Consider the following 19,950-nt stretch of genomic DNA (forward strand, 5'->3'; position numbering starts at 1 on the left):
GCGGGGCGGGGGGCGGGCGGGAGGAGGTGGAATTGCATTTCTGCCGCTAAAGCGTTCGCGGAGACTTCAAGGTATAATCTATCCCAGATCCTTTCCCAGAGAGAAACTTGGCGATCACGTTTCCACATGATGCTCACGTTTGGTGCTCTCCAATTATCCCTCCCCACAAAGATAGGTGGCGTGTGTTGCAGGGTCTCTCCTCTCGCTCGTACAGAAAAGAAAAAGAAAAAAATGTCATTAGAAGAGGCGTAACACGTCAGTCCGTCCCCAGGTTTGTGTTTCCTGGAGTGGCAGAAAGAGATCAGTCCTAACCTGCCCAGCAGGAATAACGGTCCTTCCGACAACTCTTTGCAAGGCTTTTTACAATTTCTCCAGGAGCTGCATCTCCCTTCACCTTTTCTCCTCCACTTCGCGGCTTCTTCATGCTTTTTCTTCTCACCATTTCTGGCCAAAACTACAAACAAGACTTCGCAGGTAGGTTCGGAATTTAATTCCATTTTCTCCTTTTTTTTTTTCTCCCCTTCCCGTCTCTTCTTTTTTCCTCACACCACCTCACTCATCAGCGGGTTTATTTCATTTCGAGAATATTTTAATTTTTCTGGATTGTTTATACTTGGGGCGAAAAATATTTTTTTAAATTTTTTTTAAATTTTTTTCAATTTTTTTTAACCAAAACCTGAAGTCATTCCAGCACCGCTCCAGGAGGCGGTGAGCAGTTTCGGGGTGCTCGGGGCTGTGCCACCACCACCCCTGCTCCCCTTACCTGTCAGCCAGGTACGGGAGGTGCCTTTTAAAACGCAGCAGCAAAAGTTTTAGTGCTAGGAAAGGACTTCGCCCTCCTGCAAAAAAAAAAAAAAAAAAAAAAAAAATCCCTGCAACATCCCCCCACCCACCTCCTGCTCTTTTTATTTCAGGTTTTACATCTGAGCTCTGAAAGTTTGCAGGTACCTGTTAATGCTTTGCATGCCCTGAGCATGCACAGCCTGCTCGGCCGGGCACCGCTGGAGCCCCAGCCCCGGGCAGGGCTCCCCGGCAAAGGATGTGTTTCCCCAAACAGAAAGTTTTTCTGTTTTGTCTGCTTAGTTGGTTTCATTTCTTTATTTTATTTTGTGAAGCTGGGTCAAGTAGCACCTTAGCTTCTGGGAGCATAAAGCAAGAAGTGAAAGTACTGACTGGAACTTAAAAGTCGTTTACCAAAAGGAAAAAAAAAAATAAATTAATGCATATTTTTAAAATCTTGCCAGTCCTCTGGGAAGAAAAGTGTTCTCGAAATTTGCAGGTTTAAAATTATTKATAACTTTTTGCGGGAGGCTGGAGAGTAGGGAAGGGAGTGAAATACATTTAAAACAATTCACCACTGGTGGTTTTGCATGAAAACGCCAATTGCCGAGGCGGGCGGAGGGTCCGGGCTCGCCTCGGAGCCTGTCCTCCCTCCCCGCTCTATCTCCTCTCCTGGCAGATCTGCCGCGGTGATGCCACCATTGCCCACTCCAGCCTCGGCAATCACTGGCAAATACTAAAGTTTCTAGCACAATTCTCAGCTTTCCTCAGCCACGTACATCCACATCCACAGAGCCACCAATTCCCTCTGTCCAGGCGGAATCCCAGGCAGGAGAGTGTGAGTAAACACGYTGACCCCACACACACTCTCTCAATCTTCCCATCCTCTTACCTGCTTGGAGATTTATTATTTTTTATTTATAGCCAAGCAGGTTTTGTAACAGTAAACGCCTGAGGAGAGAGTTCAGGCAGAATAAAAAGACCCAACAGCAGCACACTTCACTGCTCAGTCCTGGTGTGAAGCTCCAGCAAAGTAAAAAGACACAAGGGAGAGGAAAGAGGAAAAGGGAAAGAAAAAAAAATCTTACTCTGCTTTAAATATATATATATATATTGAAATTGTTGAGTCAGGTAATAATTTTTTAGATTTTATGCAAAACTCCCAGTGCAGGAGAAGACAATAGATGCGAAGGCGAGGGGGGATCCTGCTCAGGAGAGCAAGGGTTAATTGCCCTTGTTTTACAGTTTGCATCTGTTACATCTTTTATAGCCCCCTGTTTAAACTAATCCTCAAGTCAAAGCATCTTTAAAGCTACAGCATCTTCTTCGAGATGGACTGAGTTTCAGGAGCGTTCTTGCAGCAAACCAAACGCTCCTGCCCCTCTCTCCCTTTGACAGATAGAGCCTCCTGCCCAGCCCGGGCACACAGGCAYATACAGTAGGTCTAAAAGTTTACAAGTTGTTTTTATGTATCTTTTTTTTTTCCTCTTAAAATCAAAAAAAAATCTAAAACCCAACTGAAAGGCTGAAAACTCTGACAGCGGTAGTTTTGATTTCTGTTTCTTTTCTGGGAAGGAAAAAAAAATATGACACTCTGAAGCTTTGTTTAACTAAGGGGCAGGGGAAACCCTGAATATTGTCAAACTGACTAAAAAGGTGACAGAGGTTTATAATTACACTCCTCGTTGTTAGGGGGAGGGGGAGGTATCCKTGCTGAGCTTTACCCCAAAAGGACAGGGGAGAGCCATGTTTCCCTCTCCTCTTATCACTTTGCTGGAGTGCACTTTGGGGGAAAAAGAATGAAAGCAGGAGAAGGGTAGCATTTCGCGTGAAAAGAAGTTCTAGTGTCAAATTAAAGTACTTTTCGGAGGAAATGGTCCGCCTAGCATTGAGTCAAACAGCCTACTGTAAAAGCTGTGCATTCCCTCATACGGTCATGAGTTATGACTCATTTGAGATGTAATTCTTGTCTCTCTCTCTCTCTCTCTCTCTCTCTGATCTGCTTTGCTGGTGCAACACACACACACGCAGGGAGGGAGACACGCACACGCGCTCTCACACACACACAGACACACACACACACACACACAGAGAGAGAGAGAGAGAGAGAGAGAGGGAGCAGAAATAAATAAATAAATAAATATATAAATAAATAAAGAAGAAATCTGCCCGGCTGGGGAGAGAGGGGGAGCCCGCTCCGACCGCGTCCCACCTCCCCCGGCACGGCCAGCCTCGCCGTGTGCGTGGATGGGTTCTTTTTCGGGTGCAAACTGGGGTCCCCGTTGGCGCCCTGCGTTTAAATGGGACATCCCGATGCCCACATTGTCGCTGTGTTTGGTCGTTACATAGAGCCTGCGTGCTGCTGCTGCTGCTGCTGCTGCCGCCGCCGCCGCTGCTGCTGAATCAGGGAGTCGAGCCCATGCGAACTGCCATCTGATCCACTCTTATCAATGAAGCAGCAGATCATGGCGGATGGCCCCAGGTGTAAGAGGCGAAAACAAGCCAACCCCCGGAGGAAAAACGGTAAGACGCCCCCCCGGGAAAACTTTTCCGGCCGGCTCCGGCGCGGCCGTGGGGGGGAAGCCGGCGGCAGGACGGGGAGCGGGACGGGGAGGGGGGCACGGCAGCCCGGGGCTCGGCCGCCCCCCGCCTCCTGCGCCGCGTCCCGCCGAGCGAACGGGGCTGCGCGGCCGCGGAGGAGCGCCGGGGGGTGCGGAGGGGAGCGGAGGGGGAGAGCAGCGCTGCCGCCCGCCCCGCCGCCGCGCCCCAAAGTTTGTTGCGCGGGCGCGGAGCGGAGCGGGCGCTGCCCCCGTGGCCCGGAGCGGCGGAGGAACGGCGGGGGCGGCCCGGATCCGCTCCCCGGTTCGCTCCGGGGCTGTCAGTGCGGGCCGGGCCGGGCCGGGGCGCGGAGAGGAGCGGAGAGGAGCGGAGAGGAGCGGAGCGGGGCGGTGGGAGGCGCGGAGCGGCGCGGAACGAGCGGGGCGGGCGGCCCTGGGAAAAAAAAAAAACAAACCGGCAGCGTGAGAACCCCGAGGCGGGCTGGCACCGAGTTAGCGACTCTCTCTCTCTCTCTTTCCCTTTTTTTTTTTTTATTGTTAGGGACTCGAAAATGAAACTTCCTCCTCCCTGATAATTAATAATACTAATGAGCTCGGTGCCCGATTGTCCGTCGCTGCCCTCTCCCCCGGTCCCCGCCGGCCGCGCAGGGCCGGGGCGCAGTGGGACGCGGTGTTCTGGGCTGATTTCACATTTGGCAGCTTTCACTGGTGTGGTGGGTCTCTCTTTCTCCGTCTCTCCCCGTCCCTCCCTTAGTTTCTTCCTTTCTCTCCCGGCTGATAGCCGCTTCCCGGCCGCCAGCCTCCCCCTCCCCGCCCGCAGCCCCTCCATGGCCATCCCGGCCCCACTTCCAACAACTTTCCTCTCGAGGAGCCGGAGGAAGGAAGATATTTGTGTGAACCTGAACCCGTGCGCTTATAGCTCAGCTACTTCATTTAAGTGGAGAGGTGGAGGTGGAGGGGGGCTGAAAGAGGAGGGGGACACACACAACAACAACAACAACAACAAAAAACACAAAGACAAGAGAATGTTGATTAGAAACAAATGATCCTGGCCCCCCTTCCCTTCCTTCTCTCTAGGTTGTGAGTGTGAGTGTGTGTGTGTGTGTGTGTGTGTGCGTGTGTGTGTCTTTTTCTTGTTGTGGTGGAGGCGTCGAGCCATATGGGGGAGTGATAGAGGAATTTTAGTCAGAAACTGTTCGTTATGTTACACTGGCTTTTCCCTTTGTGTTGTCTTTGATCTATTTGCTTGGCTTAGTATTACCAAAAAGAAAAAAAAAAAAAAGAACCAACTAAAATAATATATTCCGAGCAGCTTCCCAAGGATCCGTTCCTTGTTATCTTTTTTTAAAGTCTCTCCCCCTCCACCACCACCCTTTACTCTTGTGTCTGTCATTATTTAAGGTGGTCCTCACAGAGGAGACCTCCCCTTCCCCTCATCTCTGGGTAATTTAGTAGACATTAAAATTACACGTAATGTTTCCCTCTCCTCTCTTGTGTTTCCTCTGTTCTTTTTATTAAATGTTGGTTATTGATTTTCTAAAATCAATGTCTGTTGTGGGGCTTTTTTCCCCTTACAAGTATCTAAAGCACGTTGCTGATCAACTGGATAACAAAAGCTTTGTGTCAAGTAGCCTTTTTTCTTATGTTAAACAGTCATTTTTGAGAGAAAAAGAGAATGAGATTTAAAGCAACGCATCCAGAAGTGCTCTTTTGCAGTAAAGAATATTCTGAGTGTTTGAGGGGGTTTTATTCTTCTTCCTCAGCCTCCTTGCTTTTCCAGGCTAGACTATTAGTTTAGCGTGTTAAACCCATCACATGCTCTCTGATGAGGGAGAGCATCTCCGTGTTTCATATTTTCTCAACATGATTTGAGTCCTAAAATAAACCCACCATCCTTCCCCCCCCCCAAAAAAAAAAAAAAAAAAAAAAAAAAAAAAAAAAAAAAAGGAGCTGGATGCCTCTGTTTGCCCAGGACACCAGGACCGTATCCTGGTAGTGCAGCCAAGTCTTTGGGAGCACGTATGGAGCGGGGTGGCACAGATTCTGGTTGCTCCCATGCAAAACGGTGTTTTCAGGGAGCCGCACTAACTTGGAAAAGCCACCACACTTGGGAGACGAAAAGTTTAATTGCGATTTTTAAGGTAACCACTTAAAGATCCTGCAAACTTCAAGTGTGTGTGCGCTGCTTACGCGAAGGGCTGAGATCTCCCTTCAGTGTCTTGTTCTGGCCAAGACACGGGGTGGGGGGGTTGGGGGGGAAGGAAATAATTCTCTACTTTCCGTCTGTCCCCTTCTTTCCTCTTTGTGCTCCCTAATTTGTGTCTTTCATTCATTTGTTAGTGAGAAATGCCCTGGTTCTGAGGAGCAGGTAGAGAGAGGGTGGGTTTGGTTAGGGCTTTTTTTTTTTTTTTTTTTTTTTTTTTTTCTCGACAAGCACGTATCCAATGCCTTTCCCGTTGGGAATTGCCTAGGATTTATCTGGACTGAGTGGATTTTTCTTCTTTCCTGGAATCGTGGAAAAGATGTTACTTCTGAGCTTGTGTCTTTGCTGATAACACCAGAAACGGTGATGCTTATCGAACTCGAACAGAAATTCCTTAGAAACGCAGCAGAACCAAAATAAAAATTTAAAAGCCACGAGGAAAAAAAAAAATAGATGGTCATGTAGGAAGCGAGAGGAGTGTGAGTGAATCCCAGACACATTAMAGACGGGGACAAAACAGAATAATCCAACTAATGCCTCAGTGGRCTCCACGCCTGTGTGCGTGTGTGCGGGGATGGGCAAGGCTCGGGATGAGATACCGGGGCTGGATAAAATTACAGCGGAGCTAAATAGGGTAGAAAGGAAGAAGGCTCGGGATTTTCCAAGATAACGGGGTTGATGAGAGCTGCTGGAGTGGAGGAGAGGTGTGCGAGGGGGGGGTGGGCTGAGAGAGGCGATGTGGAAATCAATGAGGGGTGAGCCCCCAGGGGAGGGGGGGCCAGAGGGGAGGATGGGAAGGAGAGGACCCCGAAATCGGGGCGGAGGGGGCGGGAGGTGCGGCAGCGGCAGCCCAGGAATGCGGCGGAGCTCCGGGAAGTTCAGTCAGATGATTCCCAGCGCCTGACTCACTTCGCGGCACTTTCACTCGGGAGAGAAGTGGCGGCAGAAGAGGAGGAGGAGGAGGAGAAGGAGGAGGAAGAGGAGGAGGAGGAGGAGAGGGCAGTGAGCCCCCTTTTCCGCACGGGCGCCCCGCGGAGGCGGGGGTTGTGCCGGCGGCCGCAGCGCTGGTGCGGAGMGGTGCGGAGCGGAGCGCGGCCCGGGAGCAGCGCTGTCCGGCCGGCAGCCCTGCCCTGCCGTGCCCGATGAGCTGCTTCTCTCCGCCTTGTTGTGGTTTGGCGTTTGTTGCTGAGGGTTTTTTTTTTCCCCCTCCTTTCCTCTCCCCTCCTCGAAAATCCGAAGTAAAATTAAAATCCCCGGCAAAAGGGGGAGGGGGGAAAGTTGTATCTAATTTACCCCAAAGTTTCAGTAAACAGCTCTCTTTGATTCCTTTGCCACCTCGCTTCCAGTTGTAAAGAAAAGGGAGAAAGTTCAATGCTTTCAGGGCGTCTGATCCAAGAACACAGACCAAACAAGCAGAGACGATTAGACTTGCTCAGAGCCTTTCCCAAAAAGATACCCACCCACCCTCCTTTCAGGGATGCGGGGAAGGGGGAAAAGCCTCCTTCACTCCTCACTTGAAAAAGAGAAGGAAAAAAAAAAAAAAAAAAAAAAGAAAAAAAAAAAAAAAAAAAAGAGAAGGAAAAAAAAAAAAAAAAAGAAAAGGGGGGAGAAAAAAATAGGCAAGCCTGCCTGCTGCCTTTAGTGAGTGGGAAGTGAGTCTTGTCTTCCCTGCCTGCAGAAGTTTGGAGGCAGCTAGACTGAGGCTGGGGTGTGAGGAGGCAGCTGTTCCCTGTGCAGCCCAGGTGGCAGCGGGCACAGCGGGCACCCGGAGCGCTCCTGTGGCCGGGCAGCTCCTCAGGGCCGGGAATCCGTTGCGAGCAGATTACTCCGGGAGCTGGCTCGCTGGGTAGAGAGACAAATGCACTGTTACCACCTCCAGAAAAGCACCTGGAGATAGGTATTAAAAATTAATGCCATAAATGCGAGTGGCCAGGGCGTAATGATTACCCAGCTACATTTTCTCGGTGCAGATTCACGTCCAGGCTGAGCTGTGACATGGAGCAGGGGAGGTTGTTTTCTATGTCAAGTCGGATCTATTTATTTTCTTTCCGAGTTTCGAGAAACCCAGCGAATTTGGAGATTAGTGCCTGATTTACTGTTTGCCATTTGTGACCATTCSGTACTTACTGGTTTTGCTTATTGCACATGCTTCGCAAGGAAAGTTTTGGGGGAATTTCTAATTGCTGCAAGAAAATGCATTTGATGGCTTGGAAAAGGCATATTTGAAAAGGAAAAAAATATTAAGGAAACCATTACGAGTTAATTATCGATAATTATACATAGCCAACTGCCCAAGGTAGGGGAAATATGTGGGAGACTGAGAYGCAAGCTCTCAGGACAGGCTGGTAATATTCCCCAAGAAAAATGTGTGTCTCCCTTTAGAGTGGAAAGAAGGGTGTTGATTCTTTTACAGCAGCCCCACATTCATTCCAAGAAATAGGAAATTCTTCGCCTCACAACAGTTTTTGGCATCTGCATTATCCCAGTGCTTTTAAGGTGCATTTTCTCCTCTGTGAAAGAGAACTCTTTGTCCTTTTTTTCTCCAAGACCATGGCTTCCCAAGGTAGACACTATTTTGTGCCTGTCACATAGAAAGGGAGTGCAGGTTTGCAGTGCTCACAGACAATTGATTGTCTGCCCTAATGTGTTTCATTTACATGTTTATAACGTCAATAGTGCTGGGGTGTCCACTGTACCATTCATTCCAGCATTCCCACAAGGGTGCAATTGTCTGAATGGCCAAGTCAGACACCTTTTTGATTGCTCTTTAGTTGTCTTTTTAGAGTATAGAGAAAAAGGAGAGAAATCTGTGATGCAGAAACACTAGTTGAAAATATTTCAGAATTTAACGTCACCATTAAAGCAGATGTGAGCATTAGACAAACAATATATTTTAACTAAGGTTCTGAAGGTGGAAACAAATTCAGAATAGTGGAGCTGGTTAGTGCACACRACATCCASTCCTGTTCCTTGATTTTTGGGGGGCTTTTGAAAAAATGATTTGTCGTTTTCATTTTCACTTCAGCCCCTGTAAAYGCAGCCACCTCCTAACTCTTTGTATACTTAACTGTAATTTGCTATATTTTCCCTACATATTTACATATCTCTGTTTATGCCAACAGCGTCAGCTAACTACTGGGAAAGTCTATTGAGAGAATAACTAGGCTGGGAGAAGTATAGACTTAAAAAAAAAAAAATAGTAAGTCCAAAATATTTCCTCATCAAGTGGTTTGTTTTTTTTTTTTTTGTTTTGTTTTTTTAGTGAACAAAACGACAATGCCCAGACTTTTCCTTGCAGCAGTTTAACTTACAGAGCTGTGCCCCAACTCCTTCCGCCTCCGATCACCATCCTCTTGCGCTGCGAGCTCGCAGCAAAGTGTTTCGAGGAGTTTCCAAGCCCATGAAAGATCACTTTTGAAGGTGTGCTGTGCCGTTCTGATATGCCACCCTGCCCTTTTATCACCGGAGTGGCTTCCGAGGGGAGGCAAAGGAGCGCTTGCTCGTGGTTTGTGTCAGAATAAACGAGGCGCGCAGCTCGTGTAGAGGTGCACGTGTACTCGCWCTCGCAGGGAAATGGGATGGATAGGTGTGCTCGGAAATCACCGCTCGCRTTTCAGCCCACACCATTCCCCCCTAAAGAAGATGCTGATCCCAGCAGCTACAATTAATGCAAGTCGACCTGCTCCATCCGTGATCATAAGGGCAAAGAGCACTAAGTCCTGTAGTTTCTGCTCTGGAGGTAAAGCGAGGGAAAACTTTTTTTTTCTCCCCTTCTCTATATAATTTTTGTTGTAATTTTTTTTTAATGCCTGTTTGTGGAGATATTTTTTTTYCYTTTTTTTTCYCCCCTATTTTTTGTGCCTAACAGGGAAGACACAGTAGATGCACCGTTAGCTGAACCCCTGACACGGCGGTCTTTTGAATGCCTTAGGTATGATTTCACTTTCGCTCACATCAATGCTGACCTGAATGCCTTTCATATCTGATCCGCTGTGTCTCTCCCAGTAAACATCCCCTGAGGGGAGAACAAAGAAAGGAGCTCTTCTTCTTCTTAATCACAATTCAGCCCATTCACCGCCGGCAGGCTACATTTGCATTCTGCAACAGAAAAAAAAAAAAAAAAAAAAAAAAAAAAAAAAAAAAAAAAAAAAAAAAAAAAAAAAAAAAAAAAAGAGAGTGAGAAGAAGGGGGGAAAAAGCAGAAGGGTGGAGGCTGAGTAAAATAACTTAGGTGTTTGTAGCTGTTTGTTGGGCTTCCCCTAGTTACAAGCCTTATATAGATCCTGCTCTACCCAGCCTTGGCTCTTCTGACAGGCAGATAGTGTTACAAGATGGCATGCCTGTACTATTCATGGCCACTCGCTCTAACACTTGAGGTAGAAAGTGTCAGAGAGGGATCAAATTCTACTCTGAGAAGTCTGTTATAGTTAGGGTCAGGTGTGTGTACTCTCAGCTCTTGACTGCTGCCTATTATTTTGTTTTAATTACTATTATTGTTTACTCRCCATGACCTTGGGGACGGGGGTGGCAGGGTGTGAGGCAGCTTTGGCGGGGCAAGATCTCCCTTTCCCCAGTTGAAATGTAATTTTTTTTTAATTTTTTTTTTTATTATTATTATTATTTTTGCGAAGCGTTGGGATGGGTGTTGTTGCGGCTGGCCGGGCCGGGGGCCGCGGTGGTGGCGGTGGTGACAGTGGCGGTGGCGGTGGCAGTGTCGGGGGTGTCCCCGGGGCTGGCGACCGGCCCGGGCTGCCCCGACCCGGCGGGGAAAAGCAGCGACTCAGCGAATCCTCGGCGGCACCAGAAAATGCGCACCGAGAAGGAGGAGGAGGAGGAGGAGGTGGAGGAGGAAGGCGAGATTTGTGGAAGTTTCTGTAGCCGGGCTCCCTCGTGGGGTTTTGTAGTCACGTTCATGTGCATTTTCCGGCTGTCCCCCCATCCCTGTGTGTGTGTGTGTGTCCCCCATATCTGCCTGTTTGTTTGTTTCCCAGAAGCTGCTCTGTGCTTTTAATCAGACAGTTTTCTAGAAAAAAAATACTGAGGTCTTTGGTCGTAGCCACTTTTTTCTCACCAAGAGAAGGTTTATTTATAACTGGATCCTGCTTACTGAGAAGTATTTAAGCCCTTTCAGGCAGAGCTGTCAAAATTTCCTGTGTTGTTTTCCTCTATTTGCAACATGTAAAAAGTAATATGCAGTTGCTGGTGTTGGAATAACCGGGGTAGTGCAGAAATCTCAAGTGACAAGTTTTCAACTACACTATCTCCTGCCGACCAAACTGTCATTTTTATTTTTTTTTTCCAGAAAGCACTTTTAAGATCCTAACAGGTTTTTTTCCCCCCCACCCCCATCAGCAAAGAGATTAAACGTGCTAAAGCAACTTCGAGAGGGAAGAACAGTTTGAACAATGAGAAACGGGAGGGATGTCTTATTTTCCTGTAGCTGCTATGGCAGATTTCACTCATAAGGAGCACACTAACCGAGATGTTACCAGTTGAACAGAAGCATGTGACACAGATTCCTGATTTTTTCCCAGAAGATTTACAGAATTTACAAAAAGAGATTATCTCTACACCTTCCACCCTCCTAACCACCCCCATGACCCAAGCAATGGAGGATTTAGGCAGATTTACTTCAGTAAACACCTTTGGACACTTGGGGAAAAGTAGGAGTCTGTTTGCAAAAGCAGGCTTTTGTTAAGTGAGGTGCTGGATAATGCTTTACCAAGCAGCTGTGATATTAACCTACCCAGTAATGCTGGAAAGAGCCTTAACTCCTTGTGCTCTCGGGGGCAAACCCKGCCCAGGCCCTGCAGGTGCTGGGCCTGGGCTGGGGGGACAGGGGTGTTTTGGGGGGGATGATCGAAAAGGTGGCACTGCTGAAGCCAGGCTGACACATCTTTTACTGGGTGGCAGCTGAAGATTTCGGGATCAATCCATCAGAGGCAGATGGGGAGAGCTGGAGGGCTGCTCCAGCACCGAGGGTTCACCTGTGTGTGCCCGCACGCAGGCACGCTCTGTACCTACCCCCTCACATGAAACATCACCCAAACCCTCTCTAGGAACGTTCCCAAGCACTGCTGAGGCAGGAAGGTCAATTTAGGATTCGCATTCGAGCAGCAGGATAGCTGAGAAGTTACGCCGGCAAACCTGTATGAGTGGCTTCCCGTGAACTCCCAGGCTCCAAGGAAAGCCAACAGCTTTCTGGGAGCGCCTCATTCCCAAAAGTGAACTTCTTTTTGACTGCTTTCTGCTCTTTTCTGAGCTGTTAGAACCAGGAGCTAATAAGTTATTTATTTTTGCTGGGCAAAAGAATAACTTTTGACGTGTTTCTTTTTTTAGCTGAAATAAGAATGCTTCATTTGGGGATTTTTGTTGTCGAGGGTTCTTTTTTTCTTTTCTTTTCTTTTTTTTTTTTTTTTTTTTTAAGTGTAGGTGTCAATGCTAGAGCAGCCACAAATGTGTGAGAAAGCAAAGGGTATGAGACATGACAGAATTAAAGGTGTTTGCTATGTTGTTACCCGTGTGTCAAGCTGCAAGCTCCCTTTGTCACAGCCTCCTGGAGATTTGATAGTGCGGATCCGCTTCCCTTCCTGGTGATACAGCAGTTTCTGGCTGGGGGGTTTTAATGGTGGCGTGGTTGTTGCTGTTGCCTCTGCCTCCCCAAGTGCTTTTAAACACCTCCACATCGCACACACCCCATTACTCCCACCTTACACAAGGGTGCTGTGCTCTCGAGCACCAGGACAGCAGCCATAGCATTACAGACTCTGGCATGGASCGTCGTTTGGCAGGAATGTCATCTGCCAAATCATCCCGTAATTACGTTTTATGTTATTTGTATGAATGACCAAGCATGCAGTATTCCTTTTGAAATCAAAGGAAGGCTTAAAATGCGTTTTTGAATACTTTCAGACCATGGTCAGGTCACAGTTTGGGAGTTGAATTAAACTGATCTCATTTGTGATCTAATTGAGGTTGGCAACAACCTTAGCAGTAGCAATAACATACAAATACAAATCAAAGAGCAGAATTCAGCAAATCAGATCTTTTGCWTGAATCCTGCCTGGGAGTTATTCTCCGACTGCCAACAGAGAAGTTAAACTTTGTCCCGCTTCTCAGCGGCAGTGCGAGCCTTGCATATTTTTCGGGTCTTTGACAGGAAAGTTGGGTCGGAGGGATGGGGACACAAAGGCGAGAAGGGAGCTGGTGCCTCCTCGGACAGGAGTGAGGCACAGCGACTCGTCACGTATGTTTCTGGAGAGCCCGGTGGCAGAAGGCGCAGGAGGCGTAACGGGGGAATATGGTTAGGAAGGGCTAGGAAGAGGAATAGCTCGCTGCAAAGAGATTATTCCAAGCGGAAAAGTCGAGGCAGCTCCCTTATCTTTACATCTATCGCTGCGGATTCCAGGAATGTAATTACCAGCGTGGCTGCGAGTCGCTGACAAATTTCCCCGGCTCTGTCGGGAGCGGGCGTTGCGAGCGGCCGGGCCGGCAGCGACCCCGATGTGCGGGAGCTGTGCGGGGCAGCGGGGCYGGGGCGGAGCGGGGAGGATCCCCCCGGCCAGGGCATCCCCGCCCCGATTCGAGACGCTGCGGGTCGGGTCACCTCCCCCGGGACCCCCTTCCCCCAGAGCCGCCCGGGACCCCCGCGCCCGCCCCGCAGGTTGGGGGGCTCGGCGGGGCACGGACCGAGAGCCGCCCCACCCGGGAGCATCCCCTCACCTCCGCTCCCACCGGGAGTATCCCCCCTCCAAAGAGCATCCCCCCTCCTCATCCTCCTCCCACCCCGGGGAGCATCCCCTCTCCCCCGCCCCCCCGGGAGCATCTCCCCTCCTCTGCCCCCTCCAAAGAGCATCCCCCCTCCTCCGGCAGCCCCGGGGAGCATCCCCTCTCCTCGCCCCCCACCCCGGGACCATCCCCCCTCCTCTCCCCCGGCCGCAGTGCGCTGCGCTGCTCTGCGCGGAGCGGAGCGGGCTGGAGGCGCGCCCGCCGTGTCGCTGCTGGGGCGGGGGCGTGCGGAGCCGCCTCTCCCCCCCGCTCCGGCCCCGGGCAGAGGTGTGAACCGCCTGTGTGGGGCGGGGGACGGGGCACACACACCCCGCGGGTCGCGGCGCTGCCGAAGCTGCCGCTCCGGGCCGAGGTGCGAACCCCTCCCGGGCCGCCGCTCCCGGGATGCCGGGCCCCCCTGGCCCCTCCCGCGGCGGCGGAGCCCCAAACTTCGTTCCCAGGAGGGAGGGGAAGCGGCTCGGCGCTGCCTGCGCTCCTCCCGGCTCTGGGGTTTCAAGTGTGTGTCCTCAACTCCCTCCCCACACACACCCCTCCCCTCCTCCGGGTCATTATTTTCTTTGACTAAAACCTGTTTACTCGCCTCTTTGTTTTTTGACGCTAAACGAGTTTCCATCTCCTACTCCTGCGGATCTCTAAGAAATAGATAAACCATTATATTTCCCCCTTCCCCCCTCCCGCTCGTATTTTAAAGCAGCGATCCTGACAGCAGTACTATTATTGCACTTTATGTTTTAGTGGATGTTTGCTGTTGCTAGTTACAGCAACACTTATCATAAGACAGCAAGAAAAGAGTAGTCCCTGGTAATTAAAGTAATGAAATATTCATTTACTCTACCTTTTCAGTAGTCTCACAAATTAGGCTGCTACATTTAATGCCTGCACTGCCTCTGTTTTTATTATAATGGCAGCTTTCGCATCTGCAATTAGGACTAATTCTGACAGTTACAATTTCTGAGGGATGGTAAACAGTGAACGAGATGTGCAGCAGTGGTATTACACGTGAAAAGCCCTTGTCTCTTTAACCTTGTTGTTTTTTTTTCTCGCAGAGGTTACCTTTTCCCGATGGTGCAAAATCGACTTGACATAACTGTTCATCAGTTTCAGGGTTTTCCCTGGAGGTATTTGCATCAAATCAGCCCAGTCAAGCTTCAAGTTGAAATTGGCAGCCCAGAAACTGACAGGGTAGGGACTGGGAAAGAGACAGCTAAAGTGCAGGCAGCGAGCTGACAGCAGCGGCGGGCAGGCAGGGGGAGAGGGCTCAGCACCCGGGGCTGCTGCCCCCCGTTCTCCCGGAACCCCCCGGTCACCCCCGGACCCCCTCGGTCACCCCCGGTCACCCCCGGACCCCCCAATCCCACCCTGAACCCCACCGAGCACTGGGAGCACCCCCGTGTGCAGCGAGGAGAAGGGGTGCATGTCAAAACCCCCATAAATCGGGGGGAAAAAAAGTGTTGGGGAAAAGAGAGAAGTGCCGAGCTGAAGTTGCTGGCGSTATCAAGCTTATTTTGTTGAGATTCTTTTGCGGAGCGATGCCGTGTTTTGCACTAGGACTGTTTAGAGAAGTGACGGAGAGGGTTGTTAATACCAATGAAAACATATTTTGATCAGCTAAAAAAAAAAACCGAAAAAAAAAATCCAACCCAGAGAGACGTTCATCTGCAAAGATAATTGCGTTAGAATCAAAACAAACATTTCCTTGAATATGTTATTTCATTTATCCTCRTCACAGGGAGGAGGGGGTCTCCAAGCAGGACAACGTGAAAATTAATTTTTAATAGATTTTCGGACAAATCRGGATCGTTCCCTGTGACACCCCTCCCACCCTGAAAGAATTTTACTTATTTGAAAATAATTCCAAATCTGAKGCAGCGTGGAAGGGAGCAGCACACCAAGGAACAGGCAACGCCACCAAGACCCATTCCCTCCTTTAGAGGCGAAAAAGAGCAAAACTGTGTTACTTCTTTCCTGAGGAAGAAAGCTGACAATATACACATTTTTCCTCCCTAAATATATATCTGCAGCCTTTACCAGATGATTAAAAATCCCTCTCACTTTTCCTACCAGACTTGTGCTAAAGTAAGCCTTGCTTTCAAACAGTTTTTCAGCTGTGTGTGTGACAGGCATTGGCTGATCTGCTGATGCCCATTCGACAGGCACTGTTGAGCTAAAGTGGTGTGACGGCACAGTTTTGTTAAGCTGTGAACAAAGGGCTGGAGATGCCTCGCTGGCATCATCCATGTGCATATTGGCCTTGTCACAGTTTTGCTTGATTTAATGCTCTGTTTATTCCTAGATATTAGAACTTAAATTCCAAACAATATGTTTTCGTATACCGCGCGCAAACTTTATTTTAAAAGATTTTGCTCCCACGAGCCGCGGATTCGTTTGTCGGCCCAACGCTTAAAATGTTGCTCCCRGAAAAATAGGTGGCCGGTAGCCTCTTAACTGTTATCCAGTTAAAAAATGGGATTTCAGTTTAAAAAAAAGTCTTAGAAGGGTAAAAGATTTATTTCTTCTTTGATCATTTGTTGAGAGTTGTTATTTATTTCAACAGTGGATTTTCTTATAAGCTCCTGAGGAGAGGTTACCCCGTGTGCAGGCAGGGGCRCGGGATGGACTTTTCCAGAGCCATATCATCCCAGCGGTGTTGCTGGGATAAAAACAACATCTTGMAAATACCTGTGAGCACAGTCAGARGACTACTGACAGGCAGAAAGACAGCTGGGTTATGGCAGGTTAGTGGAAGGGAGCAGGAAACCGGATTAAGATTAGAATATATATCAGTATGTTCATTAGGTGGCCACAACTTTGTATCTCAGCAGCTCATCAAGAGAAAATGTGAGCATGTGGGGCTATATTTAGGCTTGGCTCTCTTTTCTTAGAGATGCCACAGGCTTTATCTGGAGAAAGTTTTGGGTTTTTTTCTCCCCTTCTCTGTCGCCTTTTTAAACTCCCTTCAGGTTTGCTGCAAGTGTTTGCTGAGAGATTAGTTAGGCAGCTTCCATGGCAGAGGTAGCCCTGGGAGGCAGCTCGCTGCTGGGAGGAATGCTCAGTAGGTCAGTGCGTGAGGATAGAAGGAGCTGCCCAACAGAGGCCAGGGATCAGGTATTTTCCTCTTTGTTTCCCACCAGAGACAAAGTGCTTATGGAAAGGTTTGTGGTGAGACATCAAATCCCAGCAGGAGCACAGATGTTCCCACTTTTACAGGCTCACCAATGGACATTTCAGCTTAAACAAGTTTATGGAATAAAAGATTTATTTCTTTTTTCCTCAGTAGACATAGCACCTTGGTTGGGATGTGCAAAGATTGTATCACTCCAGCCGCTCAGGGTCCTTTGGTCCAGGGCACGGTGCTTTACTCAAGGGCTGTGAGTAGGGATGGGAAAGAGGGAAGGAGGGGGCGGAGGGAACGCTCAGCAAAATGAAAGTATTCCTTCTCCAAACAGTGCAGTCTAGAGCCTAAATCTGAAATTGAATCTGCTGAACAAAACCTGTACAATTTTTCTACCTGCCCTCAGTCTGCTTCCTTTCAGGGATGACAGTTTTACTAACTGAAATGAATGGGCTCGCTCGCCCCGCTACCTTTCCTYGGTGCGCGTTTACATCGAGTACTTCAAACACTGAGCTGGGTGATATATGTAGGGGGACAGCTTGCACAGAATAAGCTTTAATGGTTAATTTTTGTATAGCTTTATAAATGAAAGGGACTTAAACCTACTAGCAGTATAGATCACAAGACCTTATGTGGTCTATTCTTCTCTAGATGCACAAGAGATTTACGTGCCTAAGTCCCATAAGAGTTAATGGGAGTTACGCATGTAAATCTCTTCCACAGTGAGATAATAGACCCTTTTATGTATGGATAGCTGGATTCTTACAAAAATCACCTACTGAACAGTAGACTTTATGTCCTGCCCTCTTAACAAATATTTATAAAGYGAGCAGGCCAGCAGATGAGACCAGGAGTCCCCCAAGTTGCCTCCAAATCACAGTGACCCCTGGGCGGTCTCAGGTTTGCCTCGTCCCTTCCTGGGGTTTTCTGTCCCARTCTCAGCACACTGAGGGTGACATCTCTGCTCTGATTGGGATGGGTGCTCACAGATGCTGCTGTGGTGTCTCACTTCTTGGCAAGTCTTACTTGGTGGAGGCTTCTATATCCGTGGATCACACAGGAGATTGGGAAAGGCAAGAGCTGCCACCTCTCCTCTGGGGGTACCATTGGCRGGGATAAAAGTCAGGGTGCACCTTTCCCTGTGTCCCTGCACTTCATCCCACCTGTGCTGGGGGATTTACAGCCCCGAGGTGGGATGCACCCCCAGCAGGATGGTCCCAGGTCGCTGGTAGAGCACGGTGGCAGTGGTGGCACTGTCCCCCAAAGCCCAGGTGCTGCTAGTGCTGCACATCTGCTCCCTTCCCGCTCCGGTGCGACCTCGCTGCCTGGGAAAGCCAGCCGGCTCTGCCTCCAATGGGAACGGTCTCGACTCCTCYGTGGGGAGATATTTATATATATAAATATATATATATATATGTAACTTGGCCGATCTGTGTCTGCCAGCCACGAGTCAGATCGAGATCTTTTCCCCCTGTAACGTGTAGCTGGAGATAGCCGGTGCCACAGCACACGCGTGTCAGGAGCGATCCCCGCGTTCCGTGAGCCGCCGCTCTTTTTGCCATCATTGTTTCTTTCCATCACTCGCCTGCTCCTTCCCGATAGCGATCTGAGGGAGTTGGGCAAGCTGCAGACTTGCCAGCCTTCAGCTCCCAGGCCTGGCAAAGCACATCCTGAGAAAAAAAAAAAAGAAAAACCCCTCTAACCCTTCCACCATGAGACTATCAGATTAAATCCAAGGGTTTCTACCAGCGGCGGGATGGGAAAAGCCCATTGTTTGTTGATTATCGTATCATCAGCCCCGGCTGATACGAGGATGCTCAAGGAAAACACACTTCGGTTACAGTTGATTTTCAGATTCCAAAATGGTGCTGCAAAGTCTGTGCATGCCTAATTATATTTTATGCTAGGCTGTGCAATACAAAATGTATGCTGCAGCAATCAGTGAGTTAACAGTATCAATCAATTTGTAAACAGATGAAGTCACTCATTCCCAAACTGGTTTTCCAAAAACAATTACTAAATTACAATAGAAAAAAATTGTACAGTTACTGTATTTGTGTGCTGTGTTACAATCAACATACCAGGGAAACAAAACAATTTAATGCAGAAAAATCATCATTCATCTACATTATAATTGCTTCTTTTTCACATCTACAGGGCGGTTAATTAAAATTGTGATTAAATGCGGTCGCGCTGCCTAAGATGTCTTGCCCAAAACAGGTGGTACAGAATTTAAAAGTAAAAAAAATGTAATTAGCATTGGAAATTGAGAAATTGCCTGTAAGAATCAGTGTTAATTTCAGTCAGTGATGAGGTAATTTATAAATGAATGCAGTGGAGGCTGTGCAAATGCACAATTGCCTTCCTGCCTATTCTTAGCATTCTCAGCATGCAGGTGAAAATGTTTTCAAAATATTGAGGTAATTTGAAAATCAATCCGTGCATTCCGTATCTTTCTTCCTCCCCAGTCGCAGCAAACGCTGAGCGAATGCTGCCAGAGATGGCACAATGCATCAGTTCTGCACTTTTTGGGGAGTGGTATTCTGTGTGTCGTGGCAYCAGTCGGAGTTTTAACTACACCAAATGTTTGGCTAAGATCCTTTACAAAGGCCAAAAATGTCGATTGAAGTCACCGGTAATCCCGAATGTCTCCGGCTCCGGTGTGTGTTTAAACKATGTGGTATCAAAAAAAAGTAACAGCAACCTGCAGCCAGTTGAAATAGTGCAGCAGAGATACCACGGAATAAAAGAGATGCTAATACRGCATGGAAATCATAATGATTTCTCGTTTAAAATTAGTACAGCGTGCTCRAAAAGCCTCGGTAGTACTGATGCTTTCTGTAGGAACTCTCTTTTTCAACATGCATTTCAAATTTCATCCTGCAACCATGAAAGAATTGTTAACTAGGTTATGCATACAGAGATTTTCCCTGAGATGAACTTTGTTTATCGGCATTTTGGTGCTTTCTCCTAAACTTTCAGCCAGCAAATGAGAAATGCTAATTCCTAACAACAACAAAAAAAATACGACCTGCAGATACAAAAAGCTGGAGGCAAACCTGACAACAAACAGATATTAAAGATTTAAAATCTTCTTGACAGTCAAGAAAAAAAAAAATAATCCAAGGCACACATTGCTGGAACTGACATTTCCATGATTTGAACAGTCCTCGTCCCCCTGCTTGACTCCACAGAGAGCCCCGGCTTAGTTATCCCCCCATCCATTTAAAAATAACTCAGACTTTCGATAACRTGGATTGCTGGGCTGGAATATGGGAAAGCAGTTGGAGTTTTTGAGCAGGGACTTACAGGTGTTGGTATCAGGTTGCTGTAAAACAGGCGCACAGTGGCTTTTGAGCAGAACATGCTTTAATTAAAGCAAGCTGGTCTTCCTGCAGAAAGCCTGATCTACCCATGTAATTTAACTATTGAAGCCCTTTCTATTAATTTTTCCTTGACATATAATAATGAACTTTTCTTCTGGCTGACACTTGGTTGTGGTTTTTCTTT

The 19,950-nt window shown here is 48.2% G+C and overlaps 1 protein-coding gene across 3 annotated transcripts in view; it reads left to right on the top strand.

Moving 5' to 3' along the window:
- Positions 1-29: 29 nt before the first annotated feature.
- The window catches only part of ZEB2 (zinc finger E-box binding homeobox 2), a 115,092-nt gene continuing 95,171 nt past the window's right edge, over positions 30-19,950 (top strand). Inside the window, exons 1-3 of one of the 3 annotated variants that reach the window (XM_057372232.1) lie at positions 30-271; positions 376-474; positions 3,130-3,303. In XM_057372232.1, coding sequence (XP_057228215.1) covers positions 3,231-3,303 — 73 coding nt within the window. In that variant the 5' untranslated portion in view covers positions 30-271; positions 376-474; positions 3,130-3,230. Of the gene's footprint in view, positions 475-2,326; positions 3,304-19,950 lie in introns of those variants that run through there. The other 2 variants (XM_057372231.1, XM_057372233.1) reach the window with 2 other exon arrangements.

Source organism: Malurus melanocephalus, unplaced genomic scaffold (genome assembly GCF_030028575.1).
Source record: "Malurus melanocephalus ecotype Western Australia unplaced genomic scaffold, MMel_1.1 scaffold_167, whole genome shotgun sequence".
In the NCBI taxonomy this organism is placed as follows: domain Eukaryota; kingdom Metazoa; phylum Chordata; class Aves; order Passeriformes; family Maluridae; genus Malurus; species Malurus melanocephalus.